The sequence below is a fragment of the Arvicanthis niloticus genome, chromosome 22, assembly GCF_011762505.2.
Source record: "Arvicanthis niloticus isolate mArvNil1 chromosome 22, mArvNil1.pat.X, whole genome shotgun sequence".
In the NCBI taxonomy this organism is placed as follows: Eukaryota; Metazoa; Chordata; class Mammalia; order Rodentia; family Muridae; genus Arvicanthis; species Arvicanthis niloticus.
Window position 1 is genome coordinate 38,771,606 of NC_133429.1, and position 20,419 is coordinate 38,792,024.

General features: G+C 44.0%; 1 protein-coding gene across 4 annotated transcripts in view; it reads left to right on the forward strand.

The window, feature by feature from the left end:
• The window catches only part of Best3 (bestrophin 3), a 78,071-nt gene that overhangs the window by 36,853 nt on the left and 20,799 nt on the right, over window positions 1-20,419 (forward strand). For all 4 annotated transcript variants that reach the window (XM_076920291.1, XM_076920288.1, XM_076920290.1 and 1 more), the window contains 5 exons: window positions 8,022-8,176; window positions 9,663-9,740; window positions 10,126-10,278; window positions 13,646-13,726; window positions 14,935-15,086. In XM_076920291.1, the coding sequence (XP_076776406.1) occupies window positions 8,022-8,176; window positions 9,663-9,740; window positions 10,126-10,278; window positions 13,646-13,726; window positions 14,935-15,086 (619 nt within the window). The remainder of the gene's footprint in view (window positions 1-8,021; window positions 8,177-9,662; window positions 9,741-10,125; window positions 10,279-13,645; window positions 13,727-14,934; window positions 15,087-20,419) is intronic.

Sequence of the window (20,419 nt, forward strand, 5' to 3'; positions counted from 1 at the left end):
GCCCACTTTGGGCATACATATGAGAGTCTGTCTTAGAGTTAATTAATTAATTAATTAATTTACAAATAACAGGATGGAAAGATGGCTCGGTGATTCAAAGCGCTTGCTAACCTTTTGAATTTGGTTTGGCCTGGGTTTGATTCTCAGCACCACATGGTAGCTCACAACTGCTAGAACTCCAGTTCTAGGGGGTCCAAGACCATCTGCTGGTTTCCCTGAACACCGAACATGCACGTGTGATGCATGTACAGTCATGCAGACAAGAATTTATATACAGAAAAATAAATAGGTAAGCAAATTCATAAATAAAATTTTTTTTAAGTAAAAATATCAAGCACGCTGCATGCACACTGTATACCAGGTAATGGGAATACAACTGAAGCAAGAGCATAAAGATCCCTGTGGACCAGCAACAATCACCATAACTTTTGTTCTGCACTCATCATTGTCTGAGGCAAGCACAGACACATTTACAGCCGGGCTTTGTGTCTCCATCTTGTGGTTCTCTCTCTCTCCCCTAACGTGAGTGGTTTCCTCTTGTGCTCAGCTAACAAGAACATTTAAACATGGTAACCTTTCAAGAAAAGTTCCCTTTTATTTTTCTTAAAGCCCCGGGACCTTAAATAAAGTTCTCAGAGCTTCTCCTGCGACCAGTGGAGCTCTGGCGAGACTACCCCAAAGTTTTCAGCCTCTGACTCACATGATATAAAATGCAAGCGGGCACTGGGCCTCCCCCGGTGGCTGTGGAGTAAGTAGAAGCCCGGACTTAAGAGGCACCTGCTGCAAGACCAGCCCTGTTTGTGTCTCTGGCTTAGCCAGATCGTATAATCCGGGGCCTCTCCCTGAGAAAAGCACTTGGATTTTGTATATTTATTCCTGCCCTTTCAGCCGGCTGCCATTTTCTTGGGTGTGTCCCTGGGTCTCAGTCTCCTTGGACTTCTCTAAGTGCCTAAGTGTCCTTAGAGGAGACATGGCCAGCAGGACAGTGGTATTCACGCCTCGCCAGCTTCCTCTGCTTGGCTGAACTTTTAGAAGCTGAGTCAGTTATTCCTGTATTCTCACATGATGAGCCCGGACAGACAGAACGTCATCCTATGAAGGAAACCTGGCGCACTGTGTGCACTCCTTGCTCCACACGGGAGGCAGAGCTCAAGGCAGGACTGGCCCTCCTTGAACTCGGGCCACCATGTGCCAATGGACAGTAGACAGCCTCCCCAGCCAGTGACTAGAGTGGACGTCTGTCCACCCAATAGTTCTAGAAGTGTGATCACAGTCATTGAATTGTCGAGGGATTTCTTTTCTTTTTCTTTTTATTCTTCCTTTCTTCCTTCCTTCCTTTCTTTCTTTCTTTCTTTCTTTCTTTCTTTCTTTCTTTCTAAGACAGATTTTTGCTGTGTGTCCCAGCTACACGCCACCGTGCCAAGCCAGGCTCTTTTTGTATTCGTTGTCTATTCATTTGCTTGCTTTGTTTGTTTGGAAACAGAATCCTACAGTGTAGTCAGAGGGAGCCTGGAACTCACTACGTCACCTAGGCTGACCTAAAACTCAAAGCAATCCTCCTGCTACAGCCTCCCAGGTACTAGGATTACAGTCATGTGCTACCGTGTCTAGCAAGAGGACTCCCATACATTACAGGCTCACAGGCAGCCTAGGGAATGTGACTCTCTGGGGCTTAGACACAGTATTCCAGAGATCCTACTCAAGAAAGCGACCCAGAACACTGCAGTGCCCAGCCTTCAGACCATTTGATCACTACTGAGTTCTGAGGTCAGATAGATGGCTCAGCTTGGGAAATGGTACACATTAATTCTTCCAGTTGCAAATTGGCCCAGATCTCTGTTCAGTGAAGATAAATGGAGATTCAGGGCCATCCACTTAGACAAGGAGCTGAAAGCACTAGTTGTGTTATGTCATTTCTTGTGTGTGTGTCATTGCATAGAATGTAGTGACCTGCCAAATGGAATACCTACTTCAGGACAGAGAAATGGATGCTACAGATACTTTTGTTTATACAAGGATATCAAGGGATAACTCTCTTCAGCCAGTACCACCACCTCCAGGTCAGGAAGCAGGATCTGATGCAGAGGCCATGAAGAGATGCTACTTACTGGCTTGCTTCCCCTGGCTTGCTCAGCTTGCTTCTTTATAGAACCCAGGACTACCAGTCCAGGGATGGCACCATTCACAATGGGCCCTCCTACCCTTGATCACTAATTGAGAAAATGCTTTACAGCTGGATCTCATGGAGACATTTCCTCAAGGGAGGCTCCTTTCTCTATGATAACTCCAGCTTGTGTCAAGTTGACACACAAGAGCAGCCAGTACAGTATTACTGTAACTCATTATTGGGTTCTTAAGTCATTTTGAAAGTGACTGAGCATCATTTTAGTGGGATTAGGTGGAAACACAGGATATAAACTAGAAACAGTGTTATCCTGCATGGCCATCAGAGAACACATAATGTAGAAGAAATGACAAAGACTTTTTGAAGCACATAAGTCCCCCGGTGGCTCGTGAACTGCTGTGATATGCCTCTGTCCCCTGGTCTCCATTTGCAGCTTGTGAATACCCTCTGTTGACAGGGTCCTAAGTCTCTCCCATTATATTTAAAGAGCATCCCTGGTTGAAGTGGTGACTCTGTTGTTTGTATGCACTTGGAAATGAGCCAGGAATATCAAGCTCTCCTTGAGAAAGCTGTCCCCAAGAAGGCTCAGGCACTGACTGCACAGTTTCCTCTTAGAAGAAGAAATGGTGTCAAACCCATTCCACCTTTTAGCTTGGAGCTGTGGACCAGTGGTCGTTCTGCTAACAGTCTCTCCAGAAGGCCAAAGACACCGCCTCTGCTTCAAGCCAAGGGAATCCAGGCCAACTATACAGTAGACAGATCTGTGATGGCAATCGATTTAATTAGCCCTTTGGCCGAGGGGCATGACAAATTTCCCTTCCAGTAGCAAATCCTACTCCGTAGAACTACAACTCAAGTTGTAAGTCAGTACAGGCATCCATCTCTACGGGTAGGTATGTGGATACCTTATCCCGATTAGACATATGAAAGAAAGCTGTTTTCCCAATATCTGACATAAAACCATCACTGGGCAGAACGGAGCCAGCCAGAAGAAAAAAAAAAAAAAAAAAGACATTGAGAGACGTTCTAGGCATATGTAGTAGCCTGCCAGACCACAGGTAGGGCCTGACAGAGAGAGGCTCGCGGCCACAGGGTGGTGGCAGACCAGCCAAGCTACAGCTCATCAATAACTGTAATTAATTTGCCTTAGAGATGAGGATGAAGAAACAGTTTTCCATTTTAAAGCGTTGGTATCTGGGTATAGCGACATGAGATGCTGGCGGAGATAATTTCTCTCCATAACTAATGCCCCCTCGATGGGTTTGACTCCCACTCTAGAGATCTTTCTTTCAATTGACCATCAGCTTGATTTTCAGAGTAGGGTAACTTGAGATGTTTAAGCCAGCAGGAATGCTGGTGTCACTCTGACTGTATACTCCCGGACGAGGCATTAAGTTCTGCTGCTTCTCCTCTCTCCCGGCACCTAAATTATCAATAACTTGGGACTGAAAACTTGAAAAATCACCAGCTTTCTTCCCTCCATGTGACTCCTCTAATCAATAAATATCCTTCCCAGAGAGCAGGACCCAGCTCCAGCTTCAGCCCTGGCACTAAACAAACCCTTGCACTGTGTATTTGCTCTCTGCTTAGATGCCAAGAAACGACTTGCTAACACAACTTGTTCTACACTCCTGAATGAATGAATGAATGAATGAATGAAAATAACAATAATAATAATAATAATAATAATAATAGGAATAATAACCAGACACAAGGTTGCTCTCTGGCAAAATTACAGAAATTGCAGCCAGCATATAAGTGGAATCTTTTTTTTTTTTTTTTTAAGAATTGCATTCTAAGTGTTAGACAATCTATATGGGATAAGCCGAGCTAGACTTTCAGCTAAAGAAGGGACAGCTGTGGCAAGCCTTTCTGCCAAAAGTGAAGAAAAGACAAGTTTATCTACTGGCTGTTTTGTTTTTCTAAAAAAACAAAACAAAACAAAAAATATGAGAGCCAATTTGTGCTTGAGCCAAACATGAGTGGTAATGGCTTTGGGACATGGATTCTTGGGTTGCCCCAAAACACACGTTCTGCATAGAAACGAAGATGTCATTGGTTACAGAATGAAGAAAGTCATAACCCAAGGCTAACTTCTTATAATAAAATTTAATCATTAACATTAATTTAAAACTCCACAAGCCTGTTTTAAAAAAAGAAAAGGCAAATTATCTGGATCATGCAAAGTATTAGGGTCCTCTAGAGTCACAGAACTTATGGAAGGAACATATACATTCACTGAGATATATATTCATTCAGAAATGTGTGAAAATTATATTCATAAGACTAATTTTATTATTAATTTTGGCTTATTTTGTCTCTGAAATGTAATATATGTAAAGGGAATTAATTGGAGTGATTTATAGGTTACAAACCAACTAATCCTGCAATGACTAGCGGTGAACAGAAAGTCCAAGAATCCAGTAGTTGCTCAGTCCCACAGGCTTGGCTGTCTCAATTTGTCTGCTGTATATGTTGGAATCCTGAAGAAGTAGCTCAATGCCAATGAAGGAGGACGGTGCATCCTCCTGCCTCAAACTAGAAGTGGATTCACCTACTTCAAACCAAGCAAAAAGAATCTCTCACAGGCATGCCCTCTGTTTCTGGATTGCAGTTAATTCCAGATACAGCCACATTGACAATCAAGACTAGCCATCACATGCAGTAACTTTGAGTTTTGTTAAGAGACAAGAAGATAATTATTGGCCTTTTTTAACTTCCAGAAGTCCCGTTCCCTAGGCTTGAGCAGAACTTTTTTTTAAAAGATTTTATTTATTTTATATATATGATAAGTACACTATAGCTGTCTTCAGACACGCCAGAAGAAATCCCATTACAGATGGTTGTGAGCCACCATGTGGTTGCTGGAAATTCAACTCAGGACCTCTGGAAGAGCAGGCCGTGCTCTTAACCACTGAGCCATCTCTCCAGCCCTTGAGTAGAACTTCTAAGCTAGTATAAATAACATGATATAATTCTAACCTAGTGTCCTGAAGGAAAATATTGGTTCTGTAGCTATCACCATAAGTATTTCACATACTGAACTGACAGACCCTTCTTCCATTAAGGCAGTGGTTTTCAAGTGCTGTTTTAGATTAGAACTTCCTACAGGTCTTTTAATCACGCAGCTGCCTGGTCCCTGTCTCAGTAGGCTACCCAGGGAGATTTAGAGGACCCCTACCAGTCCCCACTCGGACCAGCTGAAGCAGAATGTCTAGGGACAAGGTGGTAGCATTTCTAAAAGTATACAAGGGACACTAGCTGCAGACCCAACTTGGGAGCTCCTGCCTGCAGGTGAGGTCTTCTGTCTGGGACCTCACTCTTGAGAACGCTGGCCTAAGTCATACCAGACCTAGGAGACCTAGGGAGCCCCATTGCCTGAGGAGCTGATAACTATTAAATAGTGTCTCTTAACCTCTTCTTTGACATATTTTTCTATTATAACATCACTTCTTAAATCTTACATGATAAGGAGGGATAACAGGAAAACCAAAGTTGTAAGCAAACTCTAGACTAAGATGTAAATGTGTTACATTAAGTAAGGCAAAGTTGGCTCTTACCTCAACAGCAGCCCATCCACATTTCACTGGCAAATGATTACATTCAGAGACAAAAAAAACAAAAACAAAGTAAGCAAAAAACCCACAGTTAATATCTAATAAAATTAGTTGTATGGATAATATTTCACTCAGAAAATATAATTTACACTAAATCAAAACATTTAGAAGTCACTCAAAGAGTTAAAGGGGTGGGAACAAGGGGTCACTGTAGCATTGTTTTCAATAACAAAACATTAGAACCAGGGCTGAAGCTCAAGAGGTAGCACACTCACCCAGCATGCACAAGGCCCTAGGTTCAATCCCTAGAGCCACAGTTAAGAAGGCCACTGTGGTTAAAAGTTAGAAACAGCTTCGATATGCATTCAAAATGGAATGAATTGGAACATTGTAAACAACTATCAGTTAATGTTAGTAGAGAACAGTCAGTGATTTTTAAATCTCTAGTATACAAGTATAAAATAGAGGTAAATTATAAATATGTATATAAATAAAAACAATGTGTATTTAACAAACAGGTATATACAAAAATCTGTGAGATTTTTCTGCAAAGTTACATAATAATCTAATGATAGTGATTTTCTGTAGGGGAAGAAAGAACGTTGGTTAGGGAAGAAATGAGGCGAATTTTCTCCATTAATATTCATTTGGCCTCTTTGAATATTTGTACTGTTTGAGTTAATTAGCCATCTTTTTAAAAAAAAAATGATAAAAGCCAAGCGTAAAATGTAAGCACTTAAAATACAATTCTTTACAAATAGACATTAAGAAAATTGTCCTAGAGAGATGGCTCAGCAGGTAAGAGCACGTGCTGCTCTTGCCGAGGTCCTGAGTTCAGTTCTCAGCTCTCAACCTAATGCCTCTGGCTTCCAAGGACTCCTGCACACGTGCATGTACACACACACACACACACACACACACACACACTTAAAAACAGCCCAGTGGTCGTGACTCACACCTTTAATCCCAGCACTCATCAGGTAGAGGCAGGCAGATCTCTGTGAGTTCAAGGCCAGCATAGTCTACATAATGAGTTCCAGGACAGCCAAGGCTATATAGAGAGATCCTGTCTTGAAAAAGCTAATAATAAAAATAAGAATCTTTCAGTGTTTCTTTATTAAATAAACCTGCCACTTTGATCCTCTGCGTCTCTTGTATGGGAAGAGGGAGTAAAGGAGAAACCCAGAGAAAGTGCCACTGATACTTTATTCCTCAGCACTAAAACCTTCAGGTGCATTTAGCATCTCGGCTAACACCCCTCCCTTGTGTGCCTCTCTGATGTGCGGTGCTGGCTTCCAATGTGACAGGCAAGCACTTACCACTGAGCTGTATCCCCAGGACCATTCCTGTAAAGCCAACATTATTCCAGAGGAAACCCCCGAGGCTCAGGGAGGTCCCTGCAAACTCAAGCTAACTGTGTTTTATACACTCACATATTGGGGATGTGTGCAAAGTAGTGTGGGGACTAGAAAGAGCAAGGTAGTCTTTGCATTTTATGTATAATACCACTCTACTACAAGTCAAGACGGAGCACCAGATGGAAGCCTTAGATCGTAGAAGTCCCTGGGAAGGAGGCGTAAGGAATAAGAGAAGGCTTCACAGGAGACAGGATCAAGCAAGAGGTTGGCAGGAGAAAGGGGGAGGGACCTAATAGTTCACCCTAACAATTTTAAGTCTTATTGTTCTAAATATATAAAGGAAAGCTTTCTAGGTGTTCTAGATCAGGGCTCTTAAACTCTTTCCAGCTGCCAACCCTCTTTTGTGGGAGAAACGCTTATGAAAACTTAGACATATGACAACATGATGTAGAAAATCAAAGAGCTACACCTGTGTCGTTAACAGACTCACCCCGGCCTTGGTTCCGGACACGCGTCACACACACTCTGCCCTGAACATAGCTTGTCGTCACACAACACCTTGGATTCATGGTGTGTTTGATTTTGAAGTGATCTTTGACCATCGTAGGTTCAGAAATCTGTTATCAAATAGTTGCAACCCACATTCGGCTACACGACCCCCTCTGGGGCTGCGCCTCACATGTTAAGACCCTGTGTCCCAGGCTCACTTGTCTTTCTTACCTTTGCTATCAGATCGCCAAGATGCTGCATTGCTTCACATATCAGTGTATGTATGTGCACCTCGTGTGTGCACATGCACACACATACACTCGTATGCAATACTCATCTCTAACACAAATATAAACCATGGAGACAAGAGTCTTTACTTCTTTAGCACTCCCCCCTAGCCAAGTACGCTTGCATAGAATATGTAAAAATATGGTAATACGCCAGTGCTTAACTACGTGTGTGTATTATCTCCATTTATTATTTTGTGTGAAGGTTTTATGACGGCAGATGAGAGGAAATTATTCGACCACCTCAAATCACCTCATCTGAAGTACTGGGTTCCGTTCATTTGGTTCGGAAATCTTGCAACCAAAGCCCGGAATGAAGGCAGAATCAGAGACAGCGTTGATCTACAATCACTGATGACTGTACGTGTTCATAAGCCAGGAGAAAACGGTGCTAGTCGGAGCTCAGGAGGGCCCTGGAGGTACCAGGTCAGACCAAAAAGTCTGCTCTGTTCTCTTCAGATTCCAAGGAGCCAGGAAGCCATCATGAACCCCACAGTGTGCTGGGCATGAAGGAGCGGGATTCCCTCAGGCTCCTTGGAAGTGCTTGCTGTCTGCACAGCACACTTAAAGAGGCTTATAGGAAAGTGTTAAGTCAGCATTGCCAAAGACCCTGAAGAGACGAGTTGTCCATGGGCATTTGCTAGCCCTTGCTTATAAATTCTAGAATAAAATCTTTTTTTTCCTTTTTTTTCTTTTCAGTGATGGGATGAAACCCAGAGGGCCTTTTGCATACTAGACAAATAGTCTTCCTCTGAGCTGAACCCCCACCACCCAGAGTAAAATCCCAAGAGTAAGCCTCAACTCCACCCCATCCCCTGCCCAAATTTTAATAATCTAAACTTATATCAACCTTTTAGTTGCTCCAGGGAACAGGGTCCTGCTAGATAAAGGAGCTCAGGGACCATCGGAGAGATTTACGTGGGGGCTGGGTAATCTATTGTGACAGCTCCGATGGTCCCGGGCATGGATGAGACCAAAGAGAGCAAACAGCTTTCATGCTGAGGTAATATTAGATTCCCGTCTCACATGAGTAAGGAGAGGAATCGATGACCCTCCAGCCTTCCTGCTACAGATAGATTTTCTGTCAATATGACCATTTTAAAGTCCCAATTTGTTGAGCAGAAGGTTTAGCATGTATTTCTATGTCTTTCCCAATATCTAGAGCAAGAATGTTTTTAAGGAGAGGAAAAAAAAATGATTGTCAATTCTTTTCTACCAAAATAACTAGTATTCACTTATTTAAGTTTTTTTGGTTTTTCGAGACAGGGTTTCTCTGTGTAGCCCTGGCTGTCCTGGAACTCACTCTGTAGACCAGGCTGGCCTCAAACTCAGAAATCCGCCTGCCTCTGCCTCCCAAGTGCTGGGATTAAAGGCGTGCACCACCACCGCCCGGCAATCACTTATTTAAAACATTAAAATTCTTAGCTTCCCATAAGCACCCAGGGCCAGTCAATACGTTGAAGATTCCAGGTTAGGAAAACCGGCTTTCCCTGTAACATTCCATCTTCTCTTAATATTTATAAAAATATGTCCAAACATCCTCATCAGTTTTTTTTTTTTTTTTTCTTTCTTTCTTTTTTGCTCCGTGGTATCCTCAGGTTCTCAATCTCAGAACTTTCCATTCACAGCAGCCTTGGGGTGGGGGTCGGGGGTGCGGCTTACCGGTGTCACAGAGCTGGTCTCAGATCTTACCAACACACTCATCAGCAGTGTGTGTGTGTGTGTGGGGGGGGTTGTTCTGAATCCCAGCTAATGTTCATTCCATGATTGTCATTTTAGTAAAGTGTGGTTTTCTTTTTTTGTTTTTTGTTTTTTTGTTTTTTGTTTTTATCTGTTTTGGACTTAGGAAATGAATCGGTTCCGCTCTTGGTGCAGCCTCTTATTTGGTTACGACTGGGTCGGCATCCCACTGGTTTACACACAGGTATCAAATACCGTGCACGAGACTGCAGTGGGGACAGGGACGGGAGATTAGGAACCCAAGGTCAGTCACTCCTCGGGAGTCATCCTCTTTCCGTTTTGAGATAAGATCTCTGAGACCTAGAACTTGCCATTTTCATTTAACCTTGCTGCCAATGAGGACCAGGATCTCTATGCCCACCCTTTGGCCAGCCCCAGAGCCACCGTTCCTGGTATTTTACACTGGTGCCTGGACTCAGGTCCTCAGGCTAGCACTTTATTGACAAAGCGGTAGCCCCAGCCCCATGCATGAGGCTTTTTTTTTTTTTTTCTCTCACCTGCATGCTTTGCACCAAAGTTCCCATTGATGGCAGCCCTGGGGTCTCACCCCCGCCTTCTCTCTGTGCCAGGTCGTCACCCTCGCTGTCTACACATTCTTCTTTGCGTGCCTGATTGGACGGCAGTTCCTGGATCCCACCAAAGGCTACGCGGGGCATGACCTGGATCTGTACGTCCCCATCTTCACTCTCCTCCAGTTCTTCTTCTACGCAGGATGGCTCAAGGTAGTCAACAATCTCCGTGTCCCAGACACTCTGCAACACCCCTCCCCCACCCCCCACCCACCCCCCACTCCCCTGTTCCAGGCTCTCCACACAGATTCTCTCTGCTGAGTCTTTGGCAAATAGTGAATAACTCAAGGGTAGACTTAATGCATACTAGCTCAAAGACGTGAGTGCTTTTCCATCAAGATTAAAAATGGCGAGTACAGAGGCTGGACTGCAGCAGTCTGAGCCAGTTCATTATGCAAAGAGATGAGAACATTCCTCTTACCGCTATGGATGTTCCACTGAGCCTCTGTTTGCTCCCACTAGGATTTCAGTAATGTAATTAAAGTAATAGCTGCACCTGTTTTGGTCTCTCAGCACAACCGGGCAGAGGGAATGAGAGCACCAAGCCTCTGAGAGCAGACCTGAGCGTTAACGCTATGATGGATGCCGGCTTCTGCTCCACTCTCTAATCTTCTGCAGCCCCCTGAGTTCCACTAGCTGTCACACCCATGAAACGCATTCCATTTTTCAAAAAAAAAAAACCTCATCTGGATTAAGAGCAGAAACATCAGGATTAACGATGACATTTCCTTTGCCTAAAAATCTAAAAGCGTGTCAGAGCAGTGAAGAGAAGCTTGTCCAGTCACGGCTGTGGAACCTCGTCTGTCCCCCCACCCCCCAACCCCTCCCCAGATGTAATTCTGTAAATATCAGAAGCCTGTTGCTCTGTCACTCAGTATGTGACAGAAAAAAAAAAGCCAAAGGCAACAATTTCCTTAAGTACAGTGACACCCGGTAATACTTTCAGGGAGACTAAGGAGACAGAATTAAAATTTCCAAATACTTGGCCTTGCAAACAGTCTCGTGTGGTCAGGCCTTTGGGTTGGGACAGACTCCTGCAAGTAGCGCTTCTTTCATGGGCTTGGTTCTTCGTAAGCACATTGACATTTTAAATCATACTCCAGGGACAAACAGCGTATCCTTCAAATGGCAACAGTGTTTTTAACCAGATGGCAGTGATTCATAGTAATTTTTACTCACTTCCTCGGAGGGAGAAAGAGCAGGAGAGATGGTTCTGTTAGACGGAAGAGTGGGCTTTACCCCTTTCAACACAGTCGGCACGGCTGATGCAAGCTATCACCTTGGTCCCTTGTTTGGTTTTGTCATTTGTCACTGTGCTGAGCTTCCTTATTGTCTGCCTGTGTCTGTAGTAAGTGCTCAGCTGAACCACAAAGAGATTAGTGGCTCCTTTTTCTGGTGAGAGGTCTAAATTCCTTTAGTCTAAAACCATTTTTCAAAACATACGAATGGGGCTATGTTCAAGATAAGCCAGTACGATAAAAATGCAGCTCCCACAGCAGCAGGTTGTGTCTCTGTTTCCAAAAAACTGCTCTACCCAAAGTGCAGGAAACACATCTTGATCTCTCCTACTGCAAATGTCCCTCCCCAGGAAAGTAATCCTCACGACACACTTCAATGCACAGAGATGCTATTCTGACTATGAAATATAGTCTGCAATAACGTAAACAAGACTAATGCTATGAATGTGAGAAATAGGGATATAACAGACATATTTTTAGGGCTGAGACAGTGGCCCATTTAGTTTAAGCAAGACCTTGAGCAAGAAGAGAAAGACATCCCTCACAACACAGTGAAGGGCTGGCACAGCGCCTCCGAGACTTCCTCTGAGGAGACTTCCTCTGAGGAGACTTCCTCCATCAATCAGTCTCCGATGTAGCTCTCTGCTTCTCCACCCTGGCCATGCTCTGACAGTTTCTGGGAGCTTTCTTCAGTGCTGTTGCCTGGGTCTGCCCTCACTCTGAGTAAACAGTGTCTGTGGAAGGGACCCAGGCATCTGGTTTGCTGAGAGCATGTTTTGTTTTGCTTGCTTATTTTTGTTCGGTTGAACTTCAGGGAGAATGATTCCTGTGCACAATGGAGGCTGGGAATAGCAGCGAGGTGTTTTAGCTTCAATCCTGAAAGCCAAGAGAATAACGTTTCTTAACTTTAAAAAAAAAAAAAACTCTGCGTGACTCTGTGTGTGTGTGTGTGTGTGTGTGTGTGTGTGTGTAGTGTGGTGCATGCATGTGAGTGTGCGTATGTAGAGGCTAGACCACAAGGTTGAGTGTCTGTCTGTCTCTCTCTCTCTCTCTCTCTCTCTCTCTCTCTCTCTCTCTCTCTCTCTGCCTTGAGAACAGGGTTTTTCACTCCATGGGCAGCTTACCGTTTTACTAGACTGGCTGTCCAGAGGACTCTCAGAATACACCCATCTTCATGTCTACATTGCTGGTGTTATAAGCCCAGCCAAGCCTGGGTTTTTACACGGGCACCGGGGGGTTGAACTCAGGATCCTGGGTTTGCAGCTTAAGCAACTCTTACCTACTGAGTCACCTCCCTAACCCCAAGGGCATAGAGTTTCTACCACATGGTCTCAGAATCTAGAAATTAATGAAACGTGTGTGCACGCACACAGACACAGACGCGCAAGCACGCATGCATGTAAAAAAAAAAAATCAAAATTGTTCAAAAAGGTTATATTGGACAGCTAAGGCCCGTGTTTAAAAGGCCATTCCACTCAGGAATGTGGTAAAAATATTTAATATTGGCCAAATATTAGATGATATATCTAACCAGAAACCAGCTAGATGTCTCCCCAGAAGGAGAACTAACTCATTGGATAAGGTTAAATCTTCTGTGTGACACCAGAGGAGCCTCCAGTTCCAGCTTGCCTCTAGCCTTCTGGTGTAGTCACTTGCAGTTATGTCTTACGACAGATACTGTCTTTTTTTTTTTTTTTTGCTTTTAATTTGTCCTTTGTTGCTGCTTAACCACACGGTTATCCACTAGACTTTTCAGACGCTTGAAAGTTCAGACAACGTAAGCACCTCTCATGTAGCTAATGGCCCTGAGATATTCACTGGCTTGCTTTGGCTCCATAGGAGCTCCTGGCATCCCCGGGGTAGATGAGCAGACAGATCCATTTGCAGAGCGGGGCCCATGAAGGGGCTCACTTATAGATGTGGATAAACATCTATAGAATAGCCCACTACCCCATAGGCTGCATATTTTAAAACTGACTGTGAACGATCAACTACGGCAGGGGTGAACCTGGTGAACCTCAAGCTCCTTCTCCGTCTTCACGTATGCTACTTTCTTTTCTTTTTTTTTTTTTTTTTGTTTGTTTGTTTGTTTTTGTTTTTGTTTTTCGAGACAGGGTTTCTCTGTTAGCCTTGGCTGTCCTGGAACTCACTCTGTAGACCAGGCTGGCCTCGAACTCAGAAATCCGCCTGCCTCTGCCTCCCAAGTGCTGGGATTAAAGGCGTGCGCCACCACTGCCCGGCAACGTGTGCTACTTTCAATCACCCTGTGTTCTCAACTGCAGGTTGCCGAGCAGCTGATCAACCCTTTTGGGGAAGATGACGATGACTTTGAAACAAACTGGTGCATTGACAGAAACCTGCAGGTTAGAGGAACTCTTCCGTCCTTTGTGAACAGTAACCGTAAATCACGTGTAAACAGAGTCCGGATGCAGGTTCCCACACTCGAGAGCTCTAGCCAAACACTGCATTGATCCTTGGGAACCTGGAATATCCCGAATCTCCTCTCCATTGCAGTTAAGTTGTCTTTCCCTGTGAGGAGTGGTCTGTATAATCTGCCCTCTTCCATCCAGTACAGAGCACGGTTTTAATTCATCCCTTTGCCGTCTTTGATTTGTCCTCCAGAGAGATCAGCAGTGACATAGACTGGTATCCGGACATAATCTGTGTGAATTTCTGAGCACAACCCATCAGCCCCCAGTAATCAGGCGTACAGGGTTGGGGCCTAAGCTGCACGGGCTTCTTTCTCACAGTCATGAATGGAGCTCCTTACCCCACCCTAGCCGCTCACAAAGGCAGGAGGGGATTCTCTTTCTAGGGAGGGCTCCCTTCAGAACCTGTGTCTGAAGGCTTCATGCATCCATCTGTTTGAAGCCCTGCCAGTCTGTCAGGGGGGAAGCATAATGTTTCCCTCTCTGTCAAAACTGGATTCCCAGAGGCTTAATGGTTTATCTGTCACTTTGTCTAAGCCAAGACAGAGAGGCCATTGCCTCGGCACAGGTCTGTTGATACACACAGATGTAGCCAGGCCTGGTGGCATATGCCTGTGACCTCAGAACTGGGTAGGCAGAGAAAGGAGAACTGCATCTCTAAAAGTAGCCGGAGATACCGGCTGAGACCCTGTTTCAAAGAAAGAGAGGAAGGGGTGGGGGCTGAAGTTAGGGCATACAGGAAGCTGAAGAAGGTAGAGGTGGTTTGTGCGCTCGCAGAAGGAAGGACTGAGAATGTTCATTTCTTTACTACCCGGCATTGAATGGTGGCTGTCAGGGAGCCACCAAGATGGCACTGTATCTAGGCCATGAGAAAGGAACCTTGCTGATGACACAAAGCTCCACACTGGGGCATGTGGACAGAGGGCAAACAGCAGGTACACAGTCCCACAGCTCCGCTTACACCCATGCCCAGCGTTCTTAGACAGAAAAGAACACATTCACCTTGCCACAGAGACCCGGATGCAGCAAGTCTGTCTTTGGGCTTTCCTGATTTCCCTCAGACCCTGCCCTGTCCTCCAACGCCCATCCAGCTTGAAACTCCTCCCACCTAAGCTGGTCTAACAACACAACAATGATTCCAGGTCTCTCTTTTGGCTGTGGACGAAATGCACATGAGCTTACCCAAGATGAAGAAGGACATTTACTGGGACGACTCTGCTGCCCGGCCACCGTACACGCTGGCAGCTGCCGATTACTGCATACCCTCCTTTCTGGGCTCAACAATACAAATGGGGTAAGCATGTTTTGAAAAACCTTTGATATTTTGGAGAACCTTAAAAATTTACTGTGTGTATGTACTGTATGTATGTATGTATGTATGTATGTATGTATGTGATAGGCATGTGTCATGTGGTACAGGTGGAGGTCAGAGAACAACTTTGAAGGGTCAGCTCTCTTGGTCCATGTCTATACAGATTCCCGGGATCACTCAGATCAGCGGGCTTACGTACCCACATGGTACAGACATGGTTGTTTCTGAGGCCATCTCTAAGCTGAGTTCCATACATATATACAATGAAATATAATCTATATTTATCCCCAGCTTCCCCTCCAACTTCCCCAAAAATCAGCCTGCCAACCTATTGTTTCTTTTTTCTTTCTTCCTGCTCCTCCTGCTCCTCCTGCTCCTCCTGCTCCTCCTGCTCCTCCCGCTCCTCCCTTCTCTTAATCCTCCCTTCAAAGTCTAACTAATGCGCCGATATGTGTCCTAGAATATGGGAAACGCATCAGGGACTACATCCTCAAAAAAGGATGACTCTCCCTCCCACAGTTCAACAGTAAAAGATGGGCCTTAGAAGCAACTACCCCTCCATCCCTGACCCCAGCCATCTGTGCTGCAATTCAGGTCAGCTTTATTTTATACAGGCTTCATGATTTTTGAAGCTAGTGTGTCCTCTCGTGCTCCAACAGTGTCCTGGTCCCCATGTGCTAATATCTAGCCTCTGTCCTCTGCCTGTAAAGCTCTGCTCTGACATCTCCAAATCCTCATTAGCAATGGTTTGTGTGCACTCTTGTTCCAAGAGAGCCTCTGAAGCCCAAAGCCCTTTAAAACCCAAAGCAAAAATACCGGAAGTGTCATTTCGGGAGTTGTGGCAAACAATGAGAGAGAGTCAGGCACCAGGAGAGTGATGTAGGTGCCCTCTTTACAGAAGAGTGCCCACAATAACACAGCCTTGTTCCCAAGGCTGGACTCTTCCATCCTTCCAGGCCAGCGCCCTCCTCCTTCCCCCAGCCTATCGCTCAGTCTTGGGGAAGGCAGTTGCCTGCTGCTGGTCCTCCTCTGCAAATCCAGTTCCTTCTCAGCCACAGGATGTCACAGCCACCTAGCAAGCCTCTCAGTTTCCAAAATCAATAACACGTTTCTCTGTGAGCTTGCTTTTAGGTAATTAAATATGCTTTGTCCTTTCCCTAATTCCCTCCATGGAAGAACACAATGTATCGAAGCTCTGCCACCTGGAGTAAAGCAGCTGGCACCAGAGCCAGAGTCTGGGAATCTGCCGACACTCTGTGCCCGTCCTAATGCCCACTAGTTGTTTCTGCACAGTGGTTAAGATTATTGAAGGGGATGCAAGAATTTTGTTTGATCCACATATTTGCCCTGGTTATAATTTTGCCAACTCCTGTGCTCCACAAAAAGAATTAAATTGTTCTTCCTATTCCCAAACTTGGAAACATAAACAGTCGACAAGATCTTTGAAAGACGACGCCTGCTCCAACAGATGCCGGGGAATAATAAATGAGGTTGTAACCGTAAAATACTGTAGACGTGGTTACAGAATGCTATCACTATTATCAGCTAGGCAGGCCTTTGATTTGTGGGATCCAGACTGAGACACAGAAAGACTAAATAAATCTGAATTCTCTTTCATATTAAGTCAACTGTAGGGACAGAAAATAAAACAAACGAGAGAAAAGCAGAAGATATAATATTTAAAGCTGCAGAAAAAAAGTTATCAGTTGTCAAAGAGAAGGTCTTTCATCAAAATGGCTGCCTTATCTGCCTGGTGGGGAGGGGTGCAAGGTTAAGCCAACAGAAGCGAGCATGGGAGGCTGGGAGGGGGGACAGTGGACGCAGAGGTCCAGCTGAGCTCTGCCAGAACCGACTAATCAAAGAAACCCATAGGCAACTGCTCACCTGCGATGCCTTATCTCCTGGAGTGAGGGACATTGAAGGGAAACTTCACACTCCAGAGTATTTCCCTGTGGGATCACAGGCTACAGGAGGTCAGGCCTTCACAGAACCGCCTTTGTGCGCCGTGACTGTTGATGCTTCCTGTGGCTGTGGCACTTAATGTTTCTAGTCACCTGAGACAGAAAAACAAACTCGAACCAATGGACCTAAAAATTAGCCTGACTCCAGAGGTTCAGGGAACGTGAGGGGTTCACAGTTGTCTAATCTTTCCCTTCCCATTCTGGGCCTCTCCTCCTCAAGAAGGCAGCCAGCTGCTCCAAGCCTATTACCTCCCTAATCCCAATGGAAAGGACACACAATTCTTTCCAACGTCCCAGACTCAAGTGCTGGCTTCACCATGGTTGGCTGGGCCTGACTAGCATGTGCATTCTCCAATAAACAATAGACAGTGGGGAGGCACAAGATTTAGGTACCCAAGGCTGGCTCATGTGTCCCTGCAGAGTATATATAAAAGCCATATATATAATCTATATGTATATGGCTTTCATTCATATATATATATATATATATATATATATATGTGTGTGTGTGTGTGTGTGTGTGTGTGTGTGTGTGTGTGTGTGTGTGTGTATACATATATATATGTATATACACACATATGTATATATATATACACACACACATGTATATATATACATACATGAGTATATATGAAAGCCATTCTTCAATAAGGAAAATTTTAATTATATATTGTTAAAGTCAGCAGTTCTTGGCCTTCCTAGCACTGCGACCCTTTAACACAGTTCCTCATGCTGTGCTGACCCCCAAACGTAAGATTATTCTGTTGCTACTTCATAATTACTGTAATTTTGCTACTGTGAATTGTAATATAAATATCTGATATATAGGATATATTTTCATTGTTACAAATTGGCCCAAAGGGACTCACAGGTTGAAGTGTACAGTCTATGTACATTTAATTCAGAATTCAAAATTTTTTCTTTTTTTTTTTGACTTTTTAAAATTGGATATTTTATTTATTTACAGTACAGATATCATCCCCGTTCCCCATTTCCCCTCCCTAGAACCCCCATCCTAAATCCCCTCTTCCTTTATGCTTTTATACCATTTTGATTATATGCATGTAATAAGGTCAGTTCTAGGTTGAGGGTCTAGCAATACAATAGATGTAAATAGTCGGGAACAAACAATAAACACAAATAGTCAAAGAAAAAGCAAGGCATTAAACCTAGTTACATGAACATTCCCATGATCACTGTTTCTAAAGGCTTATCAGGATGACTCAAGTATCTGAGCCTACTTCCCTGTCCTAGCCCAAGGTCATTTTCATGTCTGAAGCCTACTTCCTTGTTCTAGCCTAAAATTTAGGTTCCTGCCTAAGATTACTTCTTTGTTCTAGTCTAATGTCAGATTCCTGCTTGAAGCCTACTTCCTTGTCCTCGGCCTATATCAGATTCTTGCCAAGCAACCCCAAAGGCTCTCCACCTCTCCCCCTTTTTTATTTTGTTAACAAGACTGAGCCTGTCTTAGGTCATTCTGACAAGAATGCCTTCCTTACCCTAATGGAATATGCATTATCAAAGGCAATGCACTCATGTCTTAGGTTGGTAAGGCTCTGTGCAGAATCTTACGTGTCCTTGGCTTGCTAGCCTATTAATTTAATAACTCTGTGGGGGGGAGGGGTGTCCATTTTCAGGGACTTTGGCTACCAACATGTTGATGTTGTTAAAGATAAGCTCTAACATGATGGGCAGGAATAAAAGTATTCCCAATACAAGAAGGGCTAGCCTGATCAAGCTATATATGCCATTCCTGAAGTTTGTCCAAAATGGAAATACTGACCTCGGGCCATGGGTAATTTTATCAGCATTATCTGCAGCATCAAAGGTCAACAGAGCAGCATTCTTTAAATATATAATCTCATTATGCAAAGTTAACACACCCAGAGAGGTGTTAGGATTATGCCAAATATCCTACAGGTGTCTTTAAACTTTTTTCTAATTATAATGACAATCATTGTGAATTTCGAAAGTAACACTACTCCAATAATATTTATCATGACACTTGGGATGGCTCTTAACTCTTGAACCTTGAAGCTCCTTCAGATAATTTGAATGGGTTATAGAGCATCATTCGTTGTTCCAGACACCTATATAAATCCTTTTGGACACTCAATACATTAGTAACATTTTGTGCTAGATGGTTAACAAAAATAGTTGTCTTAACTCCTTGTGTCAATGCTATTGCAGAAGCAGTGGTGCTAGCAATTAATGGAATTAAAGCTGTTATACCAGCAATAATCAAGCCTGCTACCCTCTTGCTTCTGCTTAAAGCCTAACTCACTTCTTCCAGCACTTTCAAGCTTTTTTCAGAGAATCAAGGTTTTCTAATACTCAGGGCAGTGAGAGGAAAGCTGGTTGATGGACCCCCGTAACAGACATGCCAGGTTTCAACACACTAACATAATTGGAAATTATACAGTCAATGCAACTTAAAATAAATGCTGTAGAAGAGACAAAATCAATTTTAGCTTGACAATTAAAAGAGCCTTAAAACATGCACTAGCCCTTGTTTGAAATCCAGATACTGTTCCAACATTATCTCTTACTATCCTAACATTATAGCCAGCTACAGCTAGCTTCCAGATATGTTCCTGACAAAGTCCAGATCCAGTCTTCCAAAAGTAGACTGTTATTTCCCATATTGGATTGATTTCTAGACCAGTACATGATTGAGTTCCAATAGCTGGGCACCTTTAAGAAGAATACAAGAGACATAGTTTCTTTTTTCAATTCTCTATTCCACAAGGTCTAAAAATTTGAGGTAAGGCAGCTTGTCCCATCTGGGATATAGTCAAGCAAAGGTGGGTCAGGAACATATGTCCAATACAGCTCCAGTCACCCTTGTCAGGGCACTCAGCAAGCTCACATGTCAGCATCATTCTTTGTCTGAGCAACAGTATGTCTCACCAATCTTTTTAAAGTTCCATGGGCCTCTTCCACAATACCTTGTCTTTGAGGATTATACAAAATCCCCGTAATAAATTGTTGACAAAATGTCTTGACTGCTCAACTACAATTGCCAGACCCATTATGTTTTTGTTTAAATTGGATATTTTATTCATTTACCTTTCAATGTTATCTCCTCTCCTATTCCCCCCCTAAACCCCTTACCCCATCCCCCCCTCTTCCTACTACTATGAGGGTGTGCTCCCACCATCCTCCCATTCTTGCCTCCCTGCTCTCGATTTCCCCAACACTAGGGAATCCAAACTTTCAGGCACCAAGGCTGTCCACTTCCACTGATGCCTGGCAAGGCCACCCTCAACTACCTATACACGTGGAACCATGAGTCCCTCCCTTTGTGTTCTGGGCTGGAGATCTTAGAATGGCTACTCCAGCTTGTTTCTTAGG